Here is a 22857-nt window from a genome sequence, read left to right as displayed (position 1 = left end):
CACTCTTAATATGTGTCCGCAGGTGGGGGCTACCATGATCTTTGACGGATGACAACTCCGCGCATGCGCTCTCGGAAGCTTGGCTTCGGTGGAGGAGGCTCGGGTGGGAAGTAGCGGTTTGTCACGGGACTGCGCCGCTGCAGCTGCTGGTGAGTGTGATGATGTCACCGGTACGCCTGCAGGGATCTGTCATTTACTAAATCTACATTCAGCAAATTCACTATTTATTTTCTGACGTCAGAGCCGAGGAGTGACGTCAATGTTGACAACCTGGTGACTGGAAGATCAGACGGAGCTAGCGGCGAATTAAAGATGGCGCAGAGAGCAGAGGAAGAGGACGAGAGCTCGGGGTTGAGGATGAGGAGGAGCGGGGCACGCAGCGCCGCTTCCCGGGAGAGGGACGAGCAGGTCCGCGGTGTACATGAAGCTTTGCTGGGGACCCTGGGGAGATACGAGCCGGTGTTGAGCTACCTGCAGGCCGTGCTGGTGTGGGAGAGACCCCGGCACAGCGCCCTCCTCCACCTGGTCCTCAATGCTGCCTTCTGGTGAGCTAGGTCCATACTCGTTACATGTATACAGCACACGCTATATACCTATTATATGTATTTCCATAGTGCTGCCTTCTGGTGAGCTAGGTCCATGCTCGTTACACACAAATAAATTATATATATATATATATATACACACACACACACACACACATACTATATGATAGCTCATGTTACACCTATTACGATACAGTAATACCATAGTTCAGCTTTGTTCTGTGCTAGATTCAGATTTGTTAGAGTACAGTACATATATTGCTGTTCTTTGAGGAGCTACATCCTTAATTATGATTATAGTTACAGTTTACAACTATTTGATATTATTACCATGCTGCTTTTTGCTGAGTTAGCTCTATAGTCATTCCAGTACGTGTGCGGGTATTACAATATAGGGTGGCATTCATTTTGACGGCTGTCAGGACACAGACGCTGGAATCCTGACACCTGGTGAAATACCGGCGGGCAGAATCCTCACTCGGGTGGTGGTCTACGCCACCACCCGACCGGGCCTGAAGCGTGGTGAGCCAGCGAGGGGATACGCTGTGCTCCTCGTCGGTATTCCGGCTGTCGGGATCCCGGAGTCGGTCACTTGACCGCCAGCATATCATACTGAATCCATATTTACTGTATAGTATCATAACACTGCTTTCTGTGGCGCTAGATCGATAGTAGTTAATGTACAACTGATAAGTATTACATATTATTAAGGGGGGTACTCACGGAGCGATATTCTAAGCAATCTGACTAGATTGCTTAGAATATCAGCCTGATCGCTCCGTGAGTACCCCTTACAGCGATAGCGATGCGCAGCCCCGTGCATCGCTATCGCTGCTGCTAGATTGGCCCGCTGGGTGAAGTGAGCGTCTCCCCCCGCACGCTCAGCACAGATTGCGCTGTGCTGAGCGGCGGGAGAGATGTGTGCTGGCTTAACACTGCTGCTTTCTGGTGAGCTAGATTGATAATGATTGTTACAGCACATATTCTAAAAGGCCCTACATATTGCGTGATCCGCCGCTGAGCTGCCCGAGGGCGGATACAGCCAACGGGTGACCCGGTGGCGGGGGCAGCGACGGGGGGAGTGAAGTTTCTTTACTCTTCCCCCCCCCAACCCCCCCCCCCCCCCCCCCCCCCCCGTCACCCGGCTCCATAGCAGTGCAGGCAAATATGGAAAAGATCGTCCATATTGGCCAGCATGCACAAGCGGCGGGGCACCAGCGATGAATGAGCACGGGGCCGCGCATCGTTCATCGCTGGTTCCTTCACATTGAAATATATTAACGGTACCTTGTTCATTAATGAATGAGATTGTTCATATCTTTGAGTATTATCGCCCAGTGTGTAGGGCCCTTAACACACACATTCTAACACCTCGGCAAATGTGTAGGTGGCATAACCATAGGCTGCTTCTAACATCTAGATTCACAAACATTGTATAACTATGTTCATAATATATCCTAATGCTACTTTCTGGTCATCCAGATCCATAATTATACAGCACATGGAACTGTTTGTTATATAACATAATGGATCTTTCTCATGAGCTACGTGTGTAATGATTATTACAGTACGTGTGATGTAACTATTGCATATTATAACAATGTTTCTAGCTGGATTCATAATTATTACGGTATATAATAAAGGAGAATGACTTTTCCTGAGACTTCTGTGCTTTTAGTGAAACGGGGGAGGTGAGTGGGACAGAGTTGAGGGGTTGGGTTCGAAGTGTTGACATGGTCATAATGTTGACTTTGACCATATAGACAGCAGTGACGTGCGGTGAGGTGAGGCAGAGCCTTTCCTGTCATACTGACGTATACGCCAGAGTTTTCACTATATAAAGTTTATGAAAATACAGAATATATTAGAAATATCTTCTTTGTGTTGTTCTAATCAATTTTATAGTAAAAAGTCTATGACAGGTGAGGCACTGCTTATCTCTTCCACAAATCTCTGATCAAACCTCCCCAAATTTCCAGCCACACCTTTGTATAATGCCCACATGAACCCCTATATTCTGTGTAAATTGGGTACTAATCAGTGCCTCCTGAGCCATTTACCTTACAGCACATCCCTGGTAGACAGTGATGAAGTGTCAACATTTCTCCATGGTGACCCAGCAGTGACTCACCTGCTCCTGGCGGCTGTAGCAGCTCCAGCAGAGTCTTCTGGTGTCCCGGAGGTCACGTGACTAACTTCCGGGTCAGACCTCCGATCCTTCGGTGTTCCAGTGAGTATTTCTCAACAATCCCTATTACCTACCCCTAACTTTCCCTCCTGTGCCTAACCCTAATCTCCATCCACAGCCTAACCCTAATGTTGCCATTCTGACAATGTTGTCAGAACTGCCAACATTGAGGCGTCGGCCTTTTGACTACATACCAATATTATACCTGTAGATGGGGATGGATAGCGGGACAGATAAGACAGGGAGAAAGGTAGGCATGGGGTTAGGGCGAGGTGAGGGGGACAGAGAATTGAGAAACAGAAAGACAGGGGAGAGGTGTATAGGGGTGAGAGACGCAGGGAACCCCCGCTCCCCACTGCAATGCCAGGCAATATAACTAGCAATCCAATCTATGACAGATCCAAAATACTAGTTATAATAATTGCACATGTAAACTGCTTAGCCCCTGCCTTTATGCTGATTTCTGGTGGTATACTTTGTTTATATTAATGATATAATTAACTGCCCGATAAAACCACTGTTTTTGTTTTGTTTTTTCCTGGTATTGCCAGCATAATTGGGTGCATGAAACACTTTAACTGCTTCAGCTTGGACTCCCTACTGCTGTGTGATATCGAAGGGCTTTATGTTTTAGTCATGCGTTATCATTATATTACATTATAGTACAACCGGCTTGCTGGTAGTGCTCTGCTGCCTTTCTATTAATAAATATAAATGTTATAGATCTATAATATGCTTCCATTTAATTATCAAAAGTAGAGGGTGATCCATACATATGGAAACACCCTTATGAAAAGGAAATGAGTAAGGAAATATTAATTCAGTGTCTACACTTATATGGGAGTGCGGGAAAACTACCCTAAAAAGTGTTCCCCCACTTCCATATCGTATGTGTAGACACTGGATTAATATTTGCTTACTCATATCCTTTTTATAGGAGTGTTTCCACACGTAAGGACCATTCTGTACATTTAGTTCATTAAAAACCATAACTGGGAGGAATTAATGTGACAGGGTTACGGTATAGTCTTCTGGTGGCAAATGTGACTACAAAATTACAGCTGGTTTTCTGAATTCTTTCTATTGATGTTAATGCCTATTGAAGTCATAAGGAAGTGAGGTAGGGAAATAGTTATGGCAAAAATGTAGCCTGAAATGCTGAAAATATTGGTTTTTATCCCAACTTTCTATGACTTTTCTGAGCTGAGATACTCAAGTATCAGCAACAGTGAAAAATGTCATACACCAAGATACAAAAATGGCTGCCATCTTCATATGAAGGTAAATAAAGTAATGGTGGTTTCTGACTATTAGCTGATACCCCTTTTACACCGCTATTGGCGGGTCACACCCGGGTTGGTTACGTGTTGGAGACCAGATGATCTCCAAGCGCCGCCCGTCCATTCAGTGTGAAGGAAAAACGGGTTGCATCGACACGGCAACCCGTTCACACCGCACAGCGACCAGGGTTAACACTGTGTTCAACCCAGTGTTAACCCTGGACGCTGAAAGGGGTTTGATAGGGGTCATCACGCACAAAAAAAAAAAAATTAACAATGGCCATGCAACCAATTAATTTAATTGACCATTTGCTATGGATTGACCCGGTAGCCCTGGCTTCGTAGTTTTCCTGCACACTTCCATGAGTTGCAAAGCAAAAAATGCCATGTAGACAGATAGTGTTTACCATTCTGAACGCCAAATTGCATTAAATTGAATTGTCCAAAGGGGTACTTATCTGATAGATTAAAGGGTACTTTAGTCTATTAAATTAAATATAAATTAAGTATTTTATTAGAAACAAAAATAAAAGAAAGCGCTGGTAACTGTGTGTAAAAAGACTTTTTTATTATTATCTATTTGTTCCTTTATAAAATAAGATTATTTCTCTTACGTCCTAGAGGATGCTGGGGACTCCGTAAGGACCATGGGGTATAGACGGGCACCGCAGGAGACATGGGCACTAGAAAGAACTTTAGAATGGGTGTGCACTGGCTCCTCCCTCTATGCCCCTCCTCCAGACCTCAGTTAGATCCTGTGCCCAGAGGAGACTGGGTGCATTACAGGGGAGCTTTCCTGTGCTTCTCTGAAAAAGAATTTTGTTAGGTTTTTTATTTTCAGGGAGCACTGCTGGCAACAGGCTCCCTGCATCGAGGGACTGAGGAGAGAGAAGCAGACCTACTTAAATGATAGGCTCTGCTTCTTAGGCTACTGGACACCATTAGCTCCAGAGGGTCGGAACGCAGGTCTCACCCTCGCCGTTCGTCCCGGAGCCGCGCCGCCGTCCTCCTCACAGAGCCGGAAGATAGAAGCCGGGTGAGTATAGGAAGAAAGAAGACTTCAAAGGCGACTGAAGACTTCAGATCCTCTCTGAGGTAACGCGCAGCAACACACACAGCGGGCACTGAAGGGTGCAGGGCGCAGGGGAAGCGCCCTGGGCAGCAATTATAAACCTCTTGGGACTGGCTAATAAGATATATAGAGGCTGCGGAGGCACTATATTATAGAATCCCCCGCCAGTATAGAAAATTTGAGTGGGACCGAAGCCCGCCGCTGAGGGGGCGGAGCTTGATCCTCCAGCACTAACCAGCGCCATTTTCTCCACAGCACACTGCAGAGAAGCTGGCTCCCTGGACTCTCCCCTGCTGAACACGGTGACAGAGGGCAAAAAAGAGGGGGTGGGCACTTTTTATTGGCGCAGTGAGTGTATATTTATATAAAAGCGCTGTTTTGTCCGGGAATTTGGTTTCCAGTGTCAGTTGGCGCTGGGTGTGTGCTGGCATACACTCTCTCTCTGTCTCTCCAAAGGGCCTTATTGGGGAACTGTCTCCATATAGATATATCCCTGAGTCTCAAAAACGTCCCCTGTCCCAAGTAGCAGACACCGATACCAACACGGATTGTGATTCCAGTGTCGACTACGATGATGCGAGGTTACACCCAAGGGTGGCCAAAAGTATTCATTATATGATTATTGCAATAATGGATGTTTTACATATCACAGATGACCCCTCTGTCCCTGACAAGAGGGTACATGTGTTTAAGGAAAAGAAACCTGAGGTAACCTTTCCCCCATCTCATGAGCTGAACGCGTTATTTGAAAGGCTTGGGAAACTCCAGACAGGAAACTGCAGATTCCCAAAAGAATTCTTATGGCGTATCCTTTCCCTGCGCAGGACAGGTTACGGTGGGAATCCTCACCCAGGGTGGACAAGGCGTTAACGCGCTTGTCCAAAAAGGTGGCGCTGCAGTCTCCAGACACGGCCGCATTCAAGGATCCTGCTGATCGCAGACAGGAAACTACCTTAAAATCTATTTATACGCATACGGGGGCCTTGCTCAGACCGGCAATAGTGTCGGCTTGGGTTTGTAGTGCTGTTGCGGCTTGGACGGATACCTTGTCAGCTGACATTGATGCCCTGGATAGGGATCCCATTTTATTGACCTTAGGTCACATTAAAGACGCAGTCTTATATATGAGAGATGCTCAGAGAGATGTTGGTTTGCTAGGTTCGAGAGCCAACGCCATGGCGATTTCTGCTAGGCGAGCCCTGTGGACCCGCCAATGGACGGGTGATGCCGACTCAAAGAAGCATATGGAAGTTTTGCCTTACAAAGGTGAGGATTTATTTGGGGAAGGTCTCGCGGACCTGGTTTCCACAGCTGCCGCGGGTAAATCTACTTTTTTACCTTATGTTTCCCCACAGCAAAAGAAAACGCCGCAATATCAGATGCAATCCTTTCGGTCGCATAACTCCAGAAGAGGTCGGGGCTCTTCCACCTCGCCAGAGGTAAGGGAAGAGGGAAAAAGCAGCCTGCTACGGCTAGTTCCCAGGAGCAGAAGTCCTCCCCGGCTTCTACTAAATCCACCGCATGACGCTGGGGCTCCACTGAGGGAGTCTGCGCCAATGGGGGCACGTCTTCGACTCTTCAGCCACGTCTGGGTTCAGTCAGACGTGGATCCTTGGGCATTGGAAATCGTATCCCAAGGCCCGGTTTTTCAAATCTGCTCTACCGGCTTCTCCCCCAGAGAGGGAGTTAGTTTTAGCTGCAATTCAAAAACTGTCAACAACAAGTGGTTGTCAAGGTTCCCCTAGTTCAACAGGGGAAGATGTATTATTCAACCCTATTTGTGGTCCCGAAACCGGATGGCTCGGTCAGACCCATTCTAAATTTGAAATCCCTAAACCTGTACTAGAAAAAGTTCAAATTCAAGATGTAATCACTCCGGGCAGTTATCTCCAGCCTGGAAGGGGGGGGGGGGGGGGATTTTATGGTGTCACTGGACATAAAGGACGCATACCTTCATGTCCCCATATATCCCCCTCATCAGGCGTACCTGAGATTCGCTGTACAGGACTGTCATTACCAGTTTCAGACGTAGCCGTTTGGGCTTTCCACGGCCCCGAGGATTTTCACCAAGGTAATGGCGGAAATGATGGTGCTCCTGCGCAGGCAGGGAGTCACAATTATCCCGTACTTGGATGATCTCCTGATAAAGGCGAGATCGAGAGATCAGTTGTTGAAAAGCGTGGCGCTCTCCCTGAGAGTGCTGCAGCAACATGGCTGGATTCTGAATCTTCCAAAGTCACAGTTGGTTCCAACAACTCTGCTTTCGTTCTTAGGCATGATTCTGGACACGGAACAAAAGAAGGTTTCTCTATAGTCCTAGTGGATGCTGGGGTTCCTGAAAGGACCATGGGGAATAGCGGCTCCGCAGGAGACAGGGCACAAAAAGTAAAGCTTTTCCAGATCAGGTGGTGTGCACTGGCTCCTCCCCCTATGACCCTCCTCCAGACTCCAGTTAGATTTTTGTGCCCGGCCGAGAAGGGTGCAATCTAGGTGGCTCTCCTAAAGAGCTGCTTAGAAAAAGTTTAGCTTAGGTTTTTTATTTTACAGTGAGTCCTGCTGGCAACAGGATCACTGCAACGAGGGACTGAGGGGAGAAGAAGTGAACTCACCTGCGTGCAGGATGGATTGGCTTCTTGGCTACTGGACATCAGCTCCAGAGGGACGATCACAGGTACAGCCTGGATGGTCACCGGAGCCGCGCCGCCGGCCCCCTTGCAGATGCTGAAGTCAGAAGAGGTCCAGAATCGGCGGCTGAAGACTCCTGCAGTCTTCTAAAGGTAGCGCACAGCACTGCAGCTGTGCGCCATTTTCCTCTCAGCACACTTCACACGCAGTCACTGAGGGTGCAGGGCGCTGGGGGGGGGGGGCGCCCTGGGAGGCAAATGTAACCTATATAAAGGCTAAAAATACCTCACATATAGCCCCCAGAGGCTATATGGAGATATTTAACCCCTGCCTGGATTCACTAAATAGCGGGAGACGAGCCCGCCGGAAAAGGGGCGGGGCCTATCTCCTCAGCACACGGCGCCATTTCCTCTCACAGCTCCGCTGGTCAGGACGGCTCCCAGGTCTCTCCCCTGCACTGCACTACAGAAACAGGGTAAAACAGAGAGGGGGGGCAAATTTATGGCGATATTTTGATATATATAAAGCAGCTATAAGGGAGCACTTATTATAAGGCTATCCCTGTTATATATAGCGCTTTTGGTGTGTGCTGGCAAACTCTCCCTCTGTCTCCCCAAAGGGCTAGTGGGTCCTGTCTTCGTTAGGAGCATTCCCTGTGTGTCTGCTGTGTGTCGGTACGTGTGTGTCGACATGTATGAGGACGATATTGGTGTGGAGGCGGAGCAATTGCCAAATATGAGGATGTCACCCCCTAGGGAGTCGACACCAGAATGGATGCCTTTATTTCTGGAACTACGGGATAGTGTCAACACGCTAAAGCAGTCGTTTGACGACATGAGACGGCCGGACAATCAATTAGTGCCTGTCCAGGCGACTCAAACACCGTCAGGGGCTGTGAAACGCCCTTTGCCTCAGTCGGTCGACACAGACCCAGACACAGGCACTGACTCCAGTGGTGACGGTGACGAATCAACCGTATTTTCCAGTAGGGCCACACGTTATATGATTTTGGCAATGAAGGAGGCGTTACATTTAGCTGATACTACAGGTACCACTAAACAGGGTATTATGTGGGGTGTGAAAAAACTACCTATAGTTTTTCCTGAATCAGAAGAATTAAATGACGTGTGTAATGAAGCGTGGGTTGCCCCTGATAAAAAGCTGATAATTTCAAAGAAATTATTGGCATTATACCCTTTCCCGCCAGAGGTTAGGGAGCGCTGGGAAACACCTCCTAGGGTGGACAAGGCGCTAACACGTTTATCTAAACAAGTGGCGTTACCCTCTCCTGAGACGGCCGCACTTAAAGATCCATCAGATAGGAGGATGGAAAATATCCAAAAAAGTATATACACACATGCAGGTGTTATACTACGACCAGCTATAGCGACTGCCTGGATGGGCAGTGCTGGGGTAGTTTGGTCAGAGTCCCTGATTGAAAATATTGATACCCTGGACAGGGACAATATTTTACTGTCGTTAGAACAAATAAAGGATGCATTTCTTTATATGCGTGATGCACAGAGGGATATCTGCACACTGGCATCACGGGTAAGTGCTATGTCCATTTCGGCCAGAAGAGCTTTATGGACGCGACAGTGGACAGGCGATGCGGATTCAAAACGACATATGGAAGTTTTGCCGTATAAAGGGGAGGAGTTATTTGGAGTCGGTCTATCAGATTTGGTGGCCACGGCTACAGCCGGGAAATCCACCTTTCTACCTCAAGTCACTCCCCAACAGAAAAAGGCACCGACTTTTCAACCGCAGCCCTTTCGTTCCTTTAAAAATAAGAGAGCAAAGGGCTATTCATATCTGCCACGAGGCAGAGGTCGAGGGAAGAGACAGCAACAGGCAGCTCCTTCCCAGGAACAGAAGCCTTCCCCGGCTTCTACAAAAGCCTCAGCATGACGCTGGGGCTTCTCAAGCGGACTCGGGGACGGTGGGTGGTCGTCTCAAAAATTACAGCGCGCAGTGGGCTCACTCGCAGGTAGATCCCTGGATCCTGCAGATAATATCTCAGGGGTACAGGTTGGAATTAGAGACAGATCCACCTCGCCGTTTCCTGAAGTCTGCTTTACCAACGTCCCCCTCCGAAAGGGAGACTGTTTTGGAAGCCATTCACAAGCTGTACTCTCAGCAGGTGATAGTCAAGGTACCTCTTCTACAACAAGGGAAGGGGTATTATTCCACTCTTTTTGTGGTACCGAAGCCGGATGGCTCGGTAAGGCCTATTCTAAATCTGAAGTCCTTGAACCTGTACATAAAGAAGTTCAAGTTCAAGATGGAGTCACTCAGAGCAGTGATAGCGAACCTGGAAGAGGGGGACTTTATGGTATCCTTGGACATCAAGGATGCGTATCTCCACGTTCCAATTTACCCCTCACACCAGGGGTACCTCAGGTTCGTTGTACAAAACTGTCACTATCAGTTTCAGACGCTGCCGTTCGGATTGTCCACGGCACCTCGGGTCTTTACAAAGGTAATGGCCGAGATGATGATTCTTCTTCGAAGAAAAGGCATATTAATTATCCCATACTTGGACGATCTCCTAATAAGGGCAAGGTCCAGAGAACAGCTAGAGATGGGATTAGCACTGTCGCAAGAAGTGCTAAAACAGCACGGGTGGATTCTGAATATTCCAAAATCCCAGTTAATGCCGACAACTCGTCTGCTGTTCCTAGGGATGATTCTGGACACGGTTCAGAAAAAGGTTTTTCTCCCGGAGGAAAAAGCCAAGGAGTTATCCGAGCTTGTCGGGAACCTCCTAAAACCAGGAAAGGTGTCTGTACATCAATGCACAAGAGTCCTGGGAAAAATGGTGGCTTCTTACGAAGCAATTCCATTCGGCAGATTCCACGCAAGAATTTTCCAAAGGGATCTGTTGGACAAATGGTCAGGGTCGCATCTTCAGATGCACCTGCGGATAACCCTGTCTCCAAGGACAAGGGTGTCTCTTCTGTGGTGGTTGCAGAGTGCTCATCTATTGGAGGGCCGCAGATTCGGCATACAGGATTGGATCCTGGTGACCACGGACGCCAGCCTGAGAGGCTGGGGAGCAGTCACACAAGGAAGAAACTTCCAGGGAGTATGGACGAGCCTGGAAACGTCTCTTCACATAAACATTCTGGAACTAAGAGCAATATACAATGCTCTAAGCCAGGCAGAACCTCTGCTTCAGGGAAAACCGGTGTTGATCCAGTCGGACAACATCACGGCAGTCGCCCATGTGAACAGACAGGGCGGCACAAGAAGCAGGAGTGCAATGGCAGAAGCTGCAAGGATTCTTCGCTGGGCAGAGAATCATGTGATAGCACTGTCAGCAGTGTTCATCCCGGGAGTGGACAACTGGGAAGCAGACTTCCTCAGCAGACACGATCTTCACCCGGGAGAGTGGGGACTTCATCCAGAAGTCTTCCACTTGCTGGTAACCCGTTGGGAAAGACCAATGGTGGACATGATGGCGTCTCGCCTCAACAAAAAACTGGACAGGTATTGCGCCAGGTCAAGAGATCCGCAGGCAATAGCTGTGGACGCGCTGGTAACGCCTTGGGTGTACCAGTCGGTGTATGTGTTTCCTCCTCTGCCTCTCATACCAAAAGTATTGAGAATTATACGGCAAAGAGGCGTAAGAACGATACTAGTGGTTCCGGATTGGCCAAGAAGGACTTGGTACCCGGAACTTCAAGAGATGATCACGGAAGATCCGTGGCCTCTACCTCTAAGGAGGGACTTGCTTCAGCAGGGTCCCTGTCTGTTTCAAGACTTACCGCGGCTGCGTTTGACGGCATGGCGGTTGAACGCCGGATCCTAAAGGAAAAAGGCATGCCGGAAGAAGTCATTCCTACTTTGATTAAAGCAAGGAAGGAAGTAACCGTGCAACATTATCACCGAATTTGGCGAAAATATGTTGCGTGGTGCGAAGATCGGAGTGCTCCGACGGAGGAATTTCAACTGGGTCGATTCCTACATTTCCTGCAATCAGGATTGTCTATGGGTCTCAAATTGGGATCTATTAAGGTTCAAATTTCGGCCCTGTCGATTTTCTTTCAAAAAGAATTGGCTTCAGTCCCTGAAGTCCAGACCTTTGTTAAGGGAGTGCTGCATATACAGCCTCCTGTGGTGCCTCCAGTGGCACCGTGGGATCTCAATGTGGTTTTGGACTTTCTAAAATCTCATTGGTTTGAACCACTAAATAAGGTGGATTTGAAATATCTCACTTGGAAAGTGACCATGCTTCTAGCCCTGGCTTCTGCCAGGAGAGTATCAGAATTGGCAGCTTTATCTTACAAAAGCTCATATCTGATTTTCCATTCGGACAGGGCAGAACTGCGGACTCGTCCGCATTTTCTCCCTAAGGTGGTGTCAGCATTTCATCTGAACCAGCCTATTGTAGTGCCTGCGGCTACAAGTGACTTGGAGGACTCCAAGTTACTGGACGTTGTCAGAGCATTAAAAATATATATTGCAAGGACAGCTGGAGTCAGAAAATCTGACTCGTTGTTTATATTGTATGCACCCAACAAGATGGGTGCTCCTGCGTCTAAGCAGACGATTGCTCGTTGGATCTGTAGCACAATCCAACTTGCACATTCTGTGGCAGGCCTGCCACAGCCTAAATCTGTAAAGGCCCACTCCACAAGGAAGGTGGGCTCATCTTGGGCGGCTGCCCGAGGGGTCTCGGCATTACAACTTTGCCGAGCAGCTACGTGGTCAGGGGAGAACACGTTTGTAAAATTTTACAAATTTGATACTCTGGCTAAGGAGGACCTGGAGTTCTCTCATTCGGTGCTGCAGAGTCATCCGCACTCTCCCGCCCGTTTGGGAGCTTTGGTATAATCCCCATGGTCCTTTCAGGAACCCCAGCATCCACTAGGACGATAGAGAAAATAAGATTTTACTTACCGATAAATCTATTTCTCGGAGTCCGTAGTGGATGCTGGGCGCCCATCCCAAGTGCGGATTATCTGCATAAATTGTACATAGTTATTGTTAACTAATTCGGGTTATTGTTGAAGGAAGCCATCTTTCAGAGGCTCCGCTGTTATCATACTGTTAACTGGGTTTAGATCACAGGTTGTACGGTGTGGCTGGTATGAGTCTTACCCGGGATTCAAAATCCTCCCTTATTGTGTACGCTCGTCCGGGCACAGTACCTAACTGGAGTCTGGAGGAGGGTCATAGGGGGAGGAGCCAGTGCACACCACCTGATCTGGAAAAGCTTTACTTTTTGTGCCCTGTCTCCTGCGGAGCCGCTATTCCCCATGGTCCTTTCAGGAACCCCAGCATCCACTACGGACTCCGAGAAATAGATTTATCGGTAAGTAAAATCTTATTTTTTCTCCCAATGGAAAAAGCCCAGGAACTCCAGAACATGGTCAGAGACCTGTTAAAACCGAAAAGAGTGTCAGTCCATCAATGCACTCGAGTACTGGGAAAGATGGTGGCGACCTACGAGGCCATCCCCTTCGGCAGGTTTCATGCGAGGACGTTTCAGTGGGACCTTCTGGACAAGTGGTCCGGGTCCCATCTTCAAATTCATCAGAAAATTAGCCTGTCCCCCAGGGCCAGGGTGTCTCTCCTATGGTGGCTGCAGAGTGCTCACCTTCTAGAGCAGGCTTTCCCAACCACGGTCCTCAAGGCACACCAACAGTGCAGGTTTTAGTGATATCCAGGCTGCAGCACAGATGGTTAAATCAAAATAACTGAGCTACTAATTAAGTCACCTGTGCTGAAGCCTGGATATCACTAAAACATGCACTGTTAGTGTGCCTTGAGGACCGTGGTTGGGAAAGCCTGTTCTAGAGGGTCGCAGGTTCGGCATTCAAGACTGGGTTCTGGTAACCACGGACGCGAGCCTCCGAGGATGGGGAGCAGTCACACAAGGAAGACATTTTCAGGGGATATGGTCAAGCCAGTAGGCTTGTCTACACATCAACGTACTGGAATTGAGGGCCATATACAACGGCCTACGTCAAGCGGAGAATCTTCTTCGCGACCTACCGGTTCTGATTCAATCAGACAACGTCACAGCTGTGGCTCATGTAAACCGCCAAGGCGGAACAAGGTGCAGAGTGGCAATGGCTGAAGCCACCAGGATTCTGCGCTGGGCGGAAAATCACGTAAGCGCTTTGACAGCAGTCTTCATTCCGGGAGTGGACAACTGGGAAGCAGACTTCCTCAGCAGACACGATCTCCATCCAGGAGAGTGGGGACTTCATCAAGAAGTTTTTGCAGAGATAACAAGTCAGTGGGGACTTCCTCAAATAGACATGATGGCGTTACGCCTCAACAAGAAGCTTCGGAGGTATTGTGCCAGGTCAAGGGACCCTCAGGCAGTAGCTGTGGAAGCCCTTGTAACACCGTGGGTGTTTCAGTCGGTCTATGTGTTCCCTCCTCTTCCACTCATCTCAAAGATATTGAAAATCATAAGAAGGAAAAGAGTGCAGACAATACTCATTGTTCCAGATTGGCCTTGAAGGGCCTGGTATTCCGATCTTCAGGAAATGCTCACAGAAGATCCGTGGCCTCTTCCTCTCAGGGAGGACCTGTTGCAACAGGGGCCCTGCGTGTTCCAAGACTTACCGCGGTTACGTTTGACGTCATGGCGGTTGAACACCGAATCCTAGCGGGGAAAGACATTCCGGAAGAAGTCATCCCTACTCAGATGAAGGAGGTGACGGCGAAACATTATCACTGTATCTGGAGAAAGTATGTATCTTGGTGTGAAGCCAAGAATGCTCCTACGGAAGTTTTCCATCTGGGCCGTTTTCTCCACTTTCGACAGACAGGAGTGGATATGGGCCTAAAATTAGGCTCTATTAAGGTACAGATTTCGGCCCTATTAATTTTCTTTCAGAAGGAATTGGCTTCTCTCCCAGAAGTCCAGACTTTTGTAAAGGGAGTGCTGCACATACAGCCTCCTTTTGTGCCTCCAGTGGCACCATGGGACCTTAACGTGGTGTTACAGTTCCTAAAATCTCACTGGTTTGAACCTCTTCAAACGGTTGAATTGAAATTTCTCACTTGGAAGGTGGTCATGTTGTTGGCCTTGGTATCTGCAAGGCGGGCGTCTGAATTGGCGGCTTTGTCTCACAAAAGCCCCTATCTGATTTTCCATGTGGATAGAGCGGAATTAAGGACTCTTGCCTAAGGTGGTTTCATCGTTTCATATGAACCAACCTATTGTAGTACCTGTGGCTACGGGTGACTTGGAGGATTCCAAGTCCCTTGATGTAGTCAGGGCCTTAAAAATATATGTAACCAGGACGGCTCGGGTTAGGAAAACAGAGGCACTGTTTGTCCTGTATGCAGCCAACAAGATTGGCGCTCCTGCTTCTAAGCAGACTATTGCTCGCTGGATCTGTAACACGATTCAGCAGGCTCATTCTACGGCTGGATTGCCGTTACCAAATTCGGTAAAGGCCCATTCCACTAGGAAGGTGGGCTCTTCTTGGGCGGCTGCTCGAGGCGTCTCGGCATTACAGCTTTGCCGAGCGGCGACTTGGTCGGGTTCAAACACTTTTGCTAAATTCTACAAGTTTGATACCTTGGCTGAGGAGGACCTCATGTTTGCTCAATCGGTGCTGCAGAGTCATCCGCACTCTCCCGCCCGGTTTGGAGCTTTGGTATAATCCCCATGGTCCTTACAGAGTCCCCAGCATCCTCTAGGATGTAAGAGAAAATAAGATTTTAAACCTACCGGTAAATCTTTTTCTCCTAGTCCGTAGAGGATGCTGGACGCCCGTCCCAGTGCGGACTAAATTCTGCAAGACTTGTATATAGTTACTGCTTACATAAGGGTTATGTTACAGTTTTGATCAGTCTCGGGCTGATGCTGTTTTGTTTCATACTGTTAACTGGTTCGTATATTCCATGTTATACGGTGTGGATGGTGTGGGCTGGTATGAATCTTGCCCTTAGATTAACAAAATCCTTTCCTCGTACTGTCCGTCTCCTCTGAGCACAGTTTCTCTAACTGAGGACTGGAGGAGGGGCATAGAGGGAGGAGCCAGTGCACACCCATTCTAAAGTTCTTTATAGTGCCCATGTCTCCTGTGGAGCCCGTCTATACCCCATGGTCCTTACGGAGTCCCCAGCATCCTCTACGGACTAGGAGAAAAATATTTACCGGTAGGTTTAAAATCTTATTTTATATCTCATACATATTTTAATATAATCTTAACATATAATATGCAGTATTTATAGACCGTATACTCCAATTTTATTTTATTTCTCCAAGCTCCAAAGATGCATTAATTTAACAAATTCAGTTATACTGACAGCTTCTGCTGAGCCTGGATAAATAACGTTACAATTGTTGCAATTTAGTCTTTACTAACTATTCACAACTAAAACAGACCCTATTCAACCACTTTAAAAAAGATAAAATGTATCCCCAGTGTGCTTTTCAGGGAAACTATCCACATCTGTGTGGTTAAAACACCTTATCATGAAGCGTTCTTAGTTGAGTCTTAATCCATTGTCGCCAATTTATTTAACCGCTTATGCTCAAATCGTATTAATCAGTCTTTTTTGCGTGCAGAAAAAATTCCTCAATAATCACTTATGGTATAGCTCTCAGTGTAGTAAACAGCACTCCAATGTAATTATAACATGGCCATGTTTGGTGATTTTTAGAAAGATCGATATTACCACATCTTTAAGTCAATTAAATTTATTTTGGAGCACAATTTCTTTTTATTTGATGGGTGCACTTATTTACAGACACGGGGGACCGCTATGGGGACGAGGTTTGCCCCGAGCTTCGCCAACCTGTACATGGGGCGTTTGAGGAGGAGCATGAGTGGGGGGGGCGAACCTCGTCCTCTACGGTAGATACATAGACAATTTGTTTTTCATTTGGGAGGGGGACACACTTTCTATTAATTCGTTTATCACTAGTCTCAATGATAATGCCTATGGCCTTAATTTCACGTCTACGATCAGTAAAAATAAGAATTTACTTACCGATAATTCTATTTCTCATAGTCCGTAGTGGATGCTGGGGACTCCGTAAGGACCATGGGGAACAGCGGCTCCGCAGGAGACTGGGCACATCTAAAGAAAGCTTTAGGACTAACTGGTGTGCACTGGCTCCTCCCCCTATGACCCTCCTCCAAGCCTCAGTTAGGATACTGTGCCCGGACGAGCGTACACAATAAGGAAGGATTTTGAATCCCGGGTAAGACTCATACCAGCCACACCAATCACACCGTATAACTTGTGATCTGAACCCAGTTAACAGTATGATAACAGAGGAGCCTCTGAAAAGATGGCTCCCAACAATAATAACCCGATTTTTGTAACAATAACTATGTACAAATATTGCAGACAATCCGCACTTGGGATGGGCGCCCAGCATCCACTACGGACTATGAGAAATAGAATTATCGGTAAGTAAATTCTTATTTTCTCTAACGTCCTAAGTGGATGCTGGGGACTCCGTAAGGACCATGGGGATTATACCAAAGCTCCCAAACGGGCGGGAGAGTGCGGATGACTCTGCAGCACCGAATGAGAGAACTCCAGGTCCTCCTCAGCCAGGGTATCAAATTTGTAGAATTTAGCAAACGTGTTTGCCCCTGACCAAGTAGCTGCTCGGCAAAGTTGTAAAGCCGAGACCCCTCGGGCAGCCGCCCAAGATGAGCCCACTTTCCTTGTGGAACGGGCTTTTACAGATTTTAGCTGTGGCAGGCCTGCCACAGAATGTGCAAGCTGAATTGTACTACAAATCCAACGAGCAATAGTCTGCTTAGAAGCAGGAGCACCCAGCTTGTTGGGTGCATACAGGATAAACAGCGAGTCAGATTTCCTGACTCCAGCCGTCCTGGAAATATTTTCAGGGCCCTGACAACATCCAGCAACTTGGATTCCTCCAAGTCCCTAGTAGCCGCAGGCACCACAATAGGTTGGTTCAGGTGAAAACGCTGGAACCACCTTAGGGAGAAACTGAGGACGAGTCCTCAATTCCGCCCTGTCCGAATGGAAAATCATATAATGGCTTTTACAGGATAAAGCCGCCAATTCTGACACGCGCCTGGCCCTGGCCAGGGCCAACAGCATGACCACTTTCCATGTGAGATATTTTAACTCCACAGATTTAAGTGGTTCAAACCAATGTGACTTTTGGAACCCAAACTACATTGAGATCCCAAATTGCCACTGGAGGCACAAAAGGAGGCTGTATATGCAGTACCCCTTTTACAAACGTCTAAACTTCAGGGACTGAAGCTAGTTCTTTTTTTTTTTTTTTTTTGGAAGAAAATTGACAGGGCCGAAATCTGAACCTTAATGGACCCCAATTTCAGGCCCATAGACACTCCTGTTTGCAGGAAATGTAGGAATCGACCCAGTTGAATTTCCTCCGTCGGGCCTTACTGGCCTCGCACTACGCAACATATTTTCGCCAATTGCGGTGATAATGTTTTTGCGGTTACATCCTTCCTGGCTTTAGATCAGGATATGGATGACTTCATCCGGAATGCCTTTTTTCCTTCAGGATCCGGTGTTCAACCGGCATGCCGTCAAACGCAGCCGCGGTAAGTCTTGGAACAGACAGGGTCCTTGCTGGAGCAGGTCCCTTAGAGGTAGAGGCCACGGATCCTCCGTGAGCATCTCTTGAAGTTCCGGTTACCAAGTCCTTCTTGGCCAATCCGGAGCCACGAATATAGTGCTTTCTCCTCTCCATCTTATCAATCTCAGTACCTTGGGTATGAGAGGCAGAGGAGGGAACACATACACTGACTGGTACACCCACGGTGTTACCAGAGCGTCTACAACTATTGCCTGAGGGTCTCTTGACCTGGCGCAATACCTGTCGAGTTTTTTTAATCATGTGGACGACTTCTGGGTGAAGTCCCCACTCTCCCGGGTGGAGGTCGTGCTGAGGAAGTCTGCTTCCCAGTTGTCCACTCCCGGAATGAATACTGTTGACAGTGCTATCACATGATTTTCCGCCCAGCGAAGAATCCCTGCAGCTTCTGCTATTGCCCTCCTGCTTCTTGTGCCACCCTGTCTGTTTACGTGGGTGACTGCCATGATGTTGTCCGACTGGATCAACACCGGCTGACCTTGAAGCAGAGGTCTTGTTAAGCTTAGAGCATTGTAAATGGCCCTTAGCTTCAGGATATTTATGTGAAGTGATGTATCCAGGCTTGACCCTAAGCCCTGGATATTCCTTCCCTGTGTGACTGCTCCCCAGCCTCGCAGGCTGGCATCCGTGGTCACCAGGACCCAGTCCTGAATGCCGAATCTGCGGCCCTCTAGAAGATGAGCACTCTGCAAACACCACAGGATGGATACCCTTGTCCTTGGTGACAGGGTTATCCGCTGATGCATCTGAAAATGCGACCCGGACCATTTGTCCAGTAGGTTCCACTGGAAAGTTCTTGCGTGGAATCTAACAAATGGGATTGCTTCGTAGGAAGCCACCATTTTTACCCAGAACCCTTGTGCATTGATGCACTGAGACTTGGTTCGGTTTTAGGAGGTTCCTGACTAGCTCGGATAACTCCCTGGCTTTCTCTTCCGGGAGAAACACCTTTTTTCTGGACTGTGTCCAGGAACATCCCTAGGAAACAGAAGACAAGTCGTCGGAACCAGCTGCGATTTTGGAATATTGAGAATCCAATCGTGCTGCCGCAACACTACCTGAGATAGTGCTACACCGACTTCCAACTGTTCCCTGGATCTTACCCTTATCAGGGAATCGTCCAAGTAAGGGATAACTAAAATTCCCTTCCTTCGAAGGGATATCATTTCGGCCATTACCTTGGTAAAGACCCGGGGTGCCGTGGACCATCCCTACGGCAGCGTCTGAACTGATAGTGACAGTTCTGTACCATAACCTTAGGTACCCTTGGTGAGAAGGGTAAATTTTGACATGAAGGTAAGCATCCTTGATGTCCCGAGACATCATGTAGTCCCCTTCTTCCAGGTTCGCAATCACTGCTCTGAGTGACTCAATCTTGAATTTGAACCTCTGTATGTAAGTGTTCAAAGATTTTAGATTTTAGATTTAGAATCGGTCTCACCGAGCCGTCTGGCTTCGGTACCACAATAGTGTGGAATAATACCCCGTTCCCTGTTGCAGGAGGGGTACCTTGATTATCACCTGCTGGGAATACAGCTTGTGAATAGCTTCCAAAACTGCCTCCCTGTCAGAGGGAGACGTCGGTAAAGCCGACTTTTGGAAACGGCGAGGGGGAGACGTCTCGAATTCCAATATGTACCCTTGAGATATTACCTGAAGGATCCAGGGGTCTACTTGCGAGTGAGCCCACTGCGCACTGAAATTCATTGAGAACGGGCCCCCACCGTGCCTGAGCTTGTAAGGCCCTAGCGTCATACTGAGGGCTTGGCAGAGGCGGGAAAGGGTTTCTGTTCCTGGGAACTGGCTAATCTCTTCAGCCTTTTTCCTCTCCCTCTGTCACGAGCAGAAAAGAGGAACCTTTTGTCCGCTTGCCAACAAAGGACTGCGCCTGATAATACGGCGTCTTATTTTGAGAGGCGACCTGGGGTACAAACGTGGATTTCCCAGTTGTTGCCGTGGCCACCAGGTCTAAAAGACCGACCCCAAATGTCCCTTTTCAAAGGCAATACTTCCAAATGCCGTTTGGAATCCGCATCACCTGACCATTTTACTGGTAGAATTGGACAACGCACTTATACTTGATGCCAGTCGGCAAATATTCTGCTGTGCATCATGCATATATAGAAATGCATCTTTTAAATGCTCTATAGGCAATAATATACTATCCTTATCTAGGATATCAATATTTCCAGTCAGGGAATCCGACCATGCCGACCCAGCACTGCACCTCCAGGCTGAGGCGATTGCTGGTCGCAGTATAACACCAGTATGTGTGTGAATACATTTTTGGATACCCTCCTGCTTTCTATCAGCAGGATCCTTAAGGGCGGCCATCTCATGAGAGGGTAGAGCCCTTGTTCTTACAAGCGTGTGAGCGCCTTATCCCCCCTAGGGGGTGTTTCCCAACGCACCCTAACCTCTGGCGGGAAAGGGTATACACCAATACTTTTTAAGAAATTATCAATTGTTATCGGGGGGAAACCCACGCATCATCACACACCTCATTTTATTTCTCAGATTCAGGAAAACTACAGGTAGTTTTTCCCTCACCGAACATAATACCCCTTTTTGGTGGTACTCGTATTATCAGAAATGTATAAAACATTTTCCATTGTCTCAATCATGTAACGTGTGGCCCTACTGGAAATCACGGTTGTCTCTTCACCGTCGACACAGGAGTCAGTATCCGTGTCGGCGTCTGTATCTGCCATCTGAGGTAATGGGCGCTTTAGAGCCCCTGACGGCCTATGAGACGTCTGGACAGGCACAAGCTGAGTAGCCGGCTGTCTCATGTCAACCACTGTTTTTTTATACAGAGCTGACACTGTCACGTAATTTTCAACAGTACATCCACTCAGGTGTCGACCCCCTAGGTGGTGACATCACTGTTACAGACACTCTGCTCCGTCTCCACATCATTTTTCTCCTCCTACATGTCGACACAAACGTACCGACACACAGCACACACACAGGGAATGCTCTGATAGAGGACAGGACCCCACTAGCCCTTTGGGGAGACAGAGGGAGAGTATGCCAGCACACACCAGAGCGCTATATATATATATATATATATATATATATATATATATATATATATATATATATACAGGGATAACCTTATATAAGTGTTTTTCCCCTTATAGCTGCTGTATGTTTTAATACTGCGCCTAATTTGTGCCCCCCTCTCTTTTTTTTTAACCCTTTCTGTAGTGTAGTGACTGCAGGGAAGAGCCAGGGAGCTTCCCTCCAACTGAGCTGTGAGGGAAAATGGCGCCAGTGTGCTGAGGAGATAGGCTCCGCCCCCTTTTCGGCGGCCTTATCTCCCGTTTTTCTGTATATTCTGGCAGGGGTTAAATGCATCCATATAGCCCAGGAGCTATATGTGATGTATTTTTTGCCATGTAAGGTATTTTTATCATGTTTTATTGCGTCTCAGGGCGCCCCCCCCCAGCGCCCTGCACCCTTCACCCTATGAAGTGTGCTGAGAGCAATGGCGCACAGCTGCAGTGCTGTGCGCTACCTTATTGAAGACAGGAACGTCTTCTGCCGCCGATTTTTCCGGACCTCTTCGCTCTTCTGGCTCTGTAAGGGGGCCGGCGGCGCGGCTCCGGGACCCATCCAGGCTGGGCCTGTGATCGTCCCTCTGGAGCTAATGTCCAGTAGCCAAGAAGCCCAATCCACTCTGCACGCAGGTGAGTTCGCTTCTTCTCCCCTTAGTCCCTCGATGCAGTGAGCCTGTTGCCAGCAGGTCTCACTGAAAATAACAAACCTAAACTAAAACTTTCACTAAGAAGCTCAGGAGAGCCCCTAGTGTGCACCCTTCTCGTCGGGCACAGAAATCTAACTGAGGCTTGGAGGAGGGTCATAGGGGGAGGAGCCAGTGCACACCAGTTAGTCCTAAAGCTTTCTTTAGATGTGCCCAGTCTCCTGCGGAGCCGCTGTTCCCCATGGTCCTTACGGAGTCCCCAGCATCCACTTAGGACGTTAGAGAAAGTAACATCACATTTTTGGCTATCGCACTATCAGTGGAAAGAGGAGAACTGGTAACGGAAACATACATTAAAAAAGTAGATCAAAATAGATATCTTGATTATAGGAGCTCTCATGCGAAAAGCTGGAAAGAAAACATACCTAAGGGCCAACTTATTAGACTCAGACGCAACTGTTCCTCGGAAGAAATTTTTGAGCGACAGGCAGCCGCCATGACTATATGTTTTCTGGTACAAGGCTATCCAAGCGATGTTGTACAGTCAGCTTTGAGCGAGGTTAGGAAAATGGATAGAAAAGATCTTTTAATGGGGGAAAAAGAGTGAGGGGATGATGGGGGAAAGATCAGCTTTGTTTACGACAAAATATAATAATTGTGCAAATGAGATTAAAAGAATAATCAAGAAAAATTCAGAACTGCTAAAGATGGATGAGGTCTTAAAAGAAGTAGTGGATCTTAATGGAAGGATAATTTTCAGGAAGTCGGAAAATCTAAAAACTAAGCTAGTATCCAGTCATTTTAGATATGAGTGTAAATGATATAAAGGAAAAAACCTGGATTCCGG

The 22857-nt window shown here is 47.8% G+C and overlaps 1 protein-coding gene across 1 annotated transcript in view; it reads left to right on the top strand.

Annotated features, from left to right (window-relative positions):
* Positions 1-47: 47 nt before the first annotated feature.
* Positions 48-22857, top strand: part of RETREG3 (reticulophagy regulator family member 3) — a 170998-nt gene continuing 148188 nt past the window's right edge. The window contains exons 1-2 of the mRNA XM_063960032.1: positions 48-149; positions 242-545. Of these exons, the coding sequence (XP_063816102.1) occupies positions 313-545 (233 nt within the window). The 5' untranslated portion in view covers positions 48-149; positions 242-312. The remainder of the gene's footprint in view (positions 150-241; positions 546-22857) is intronic.

Source organism: Pseudophryne corroboree, chromosome 3 (genome assembly GCF_028390025.1).
Source record: "Pseudophryne corroboree isolate aPseCor3 chromosome 3, aPseCor3.hap2, whole genome shotgun sequence".
NCBI classification, from domain to species: Eukaryota; Metazoa; Chordata; class Amphibia; order Anura; family Myobatrachidae; genus Pseudophryne; species Pseudophryne corroboree.
The sequence above is the reverse complement of the archived record's forward strand: the minus strand, read 5'-3'. Positions and strand labels throughout refer to the sequence as shown.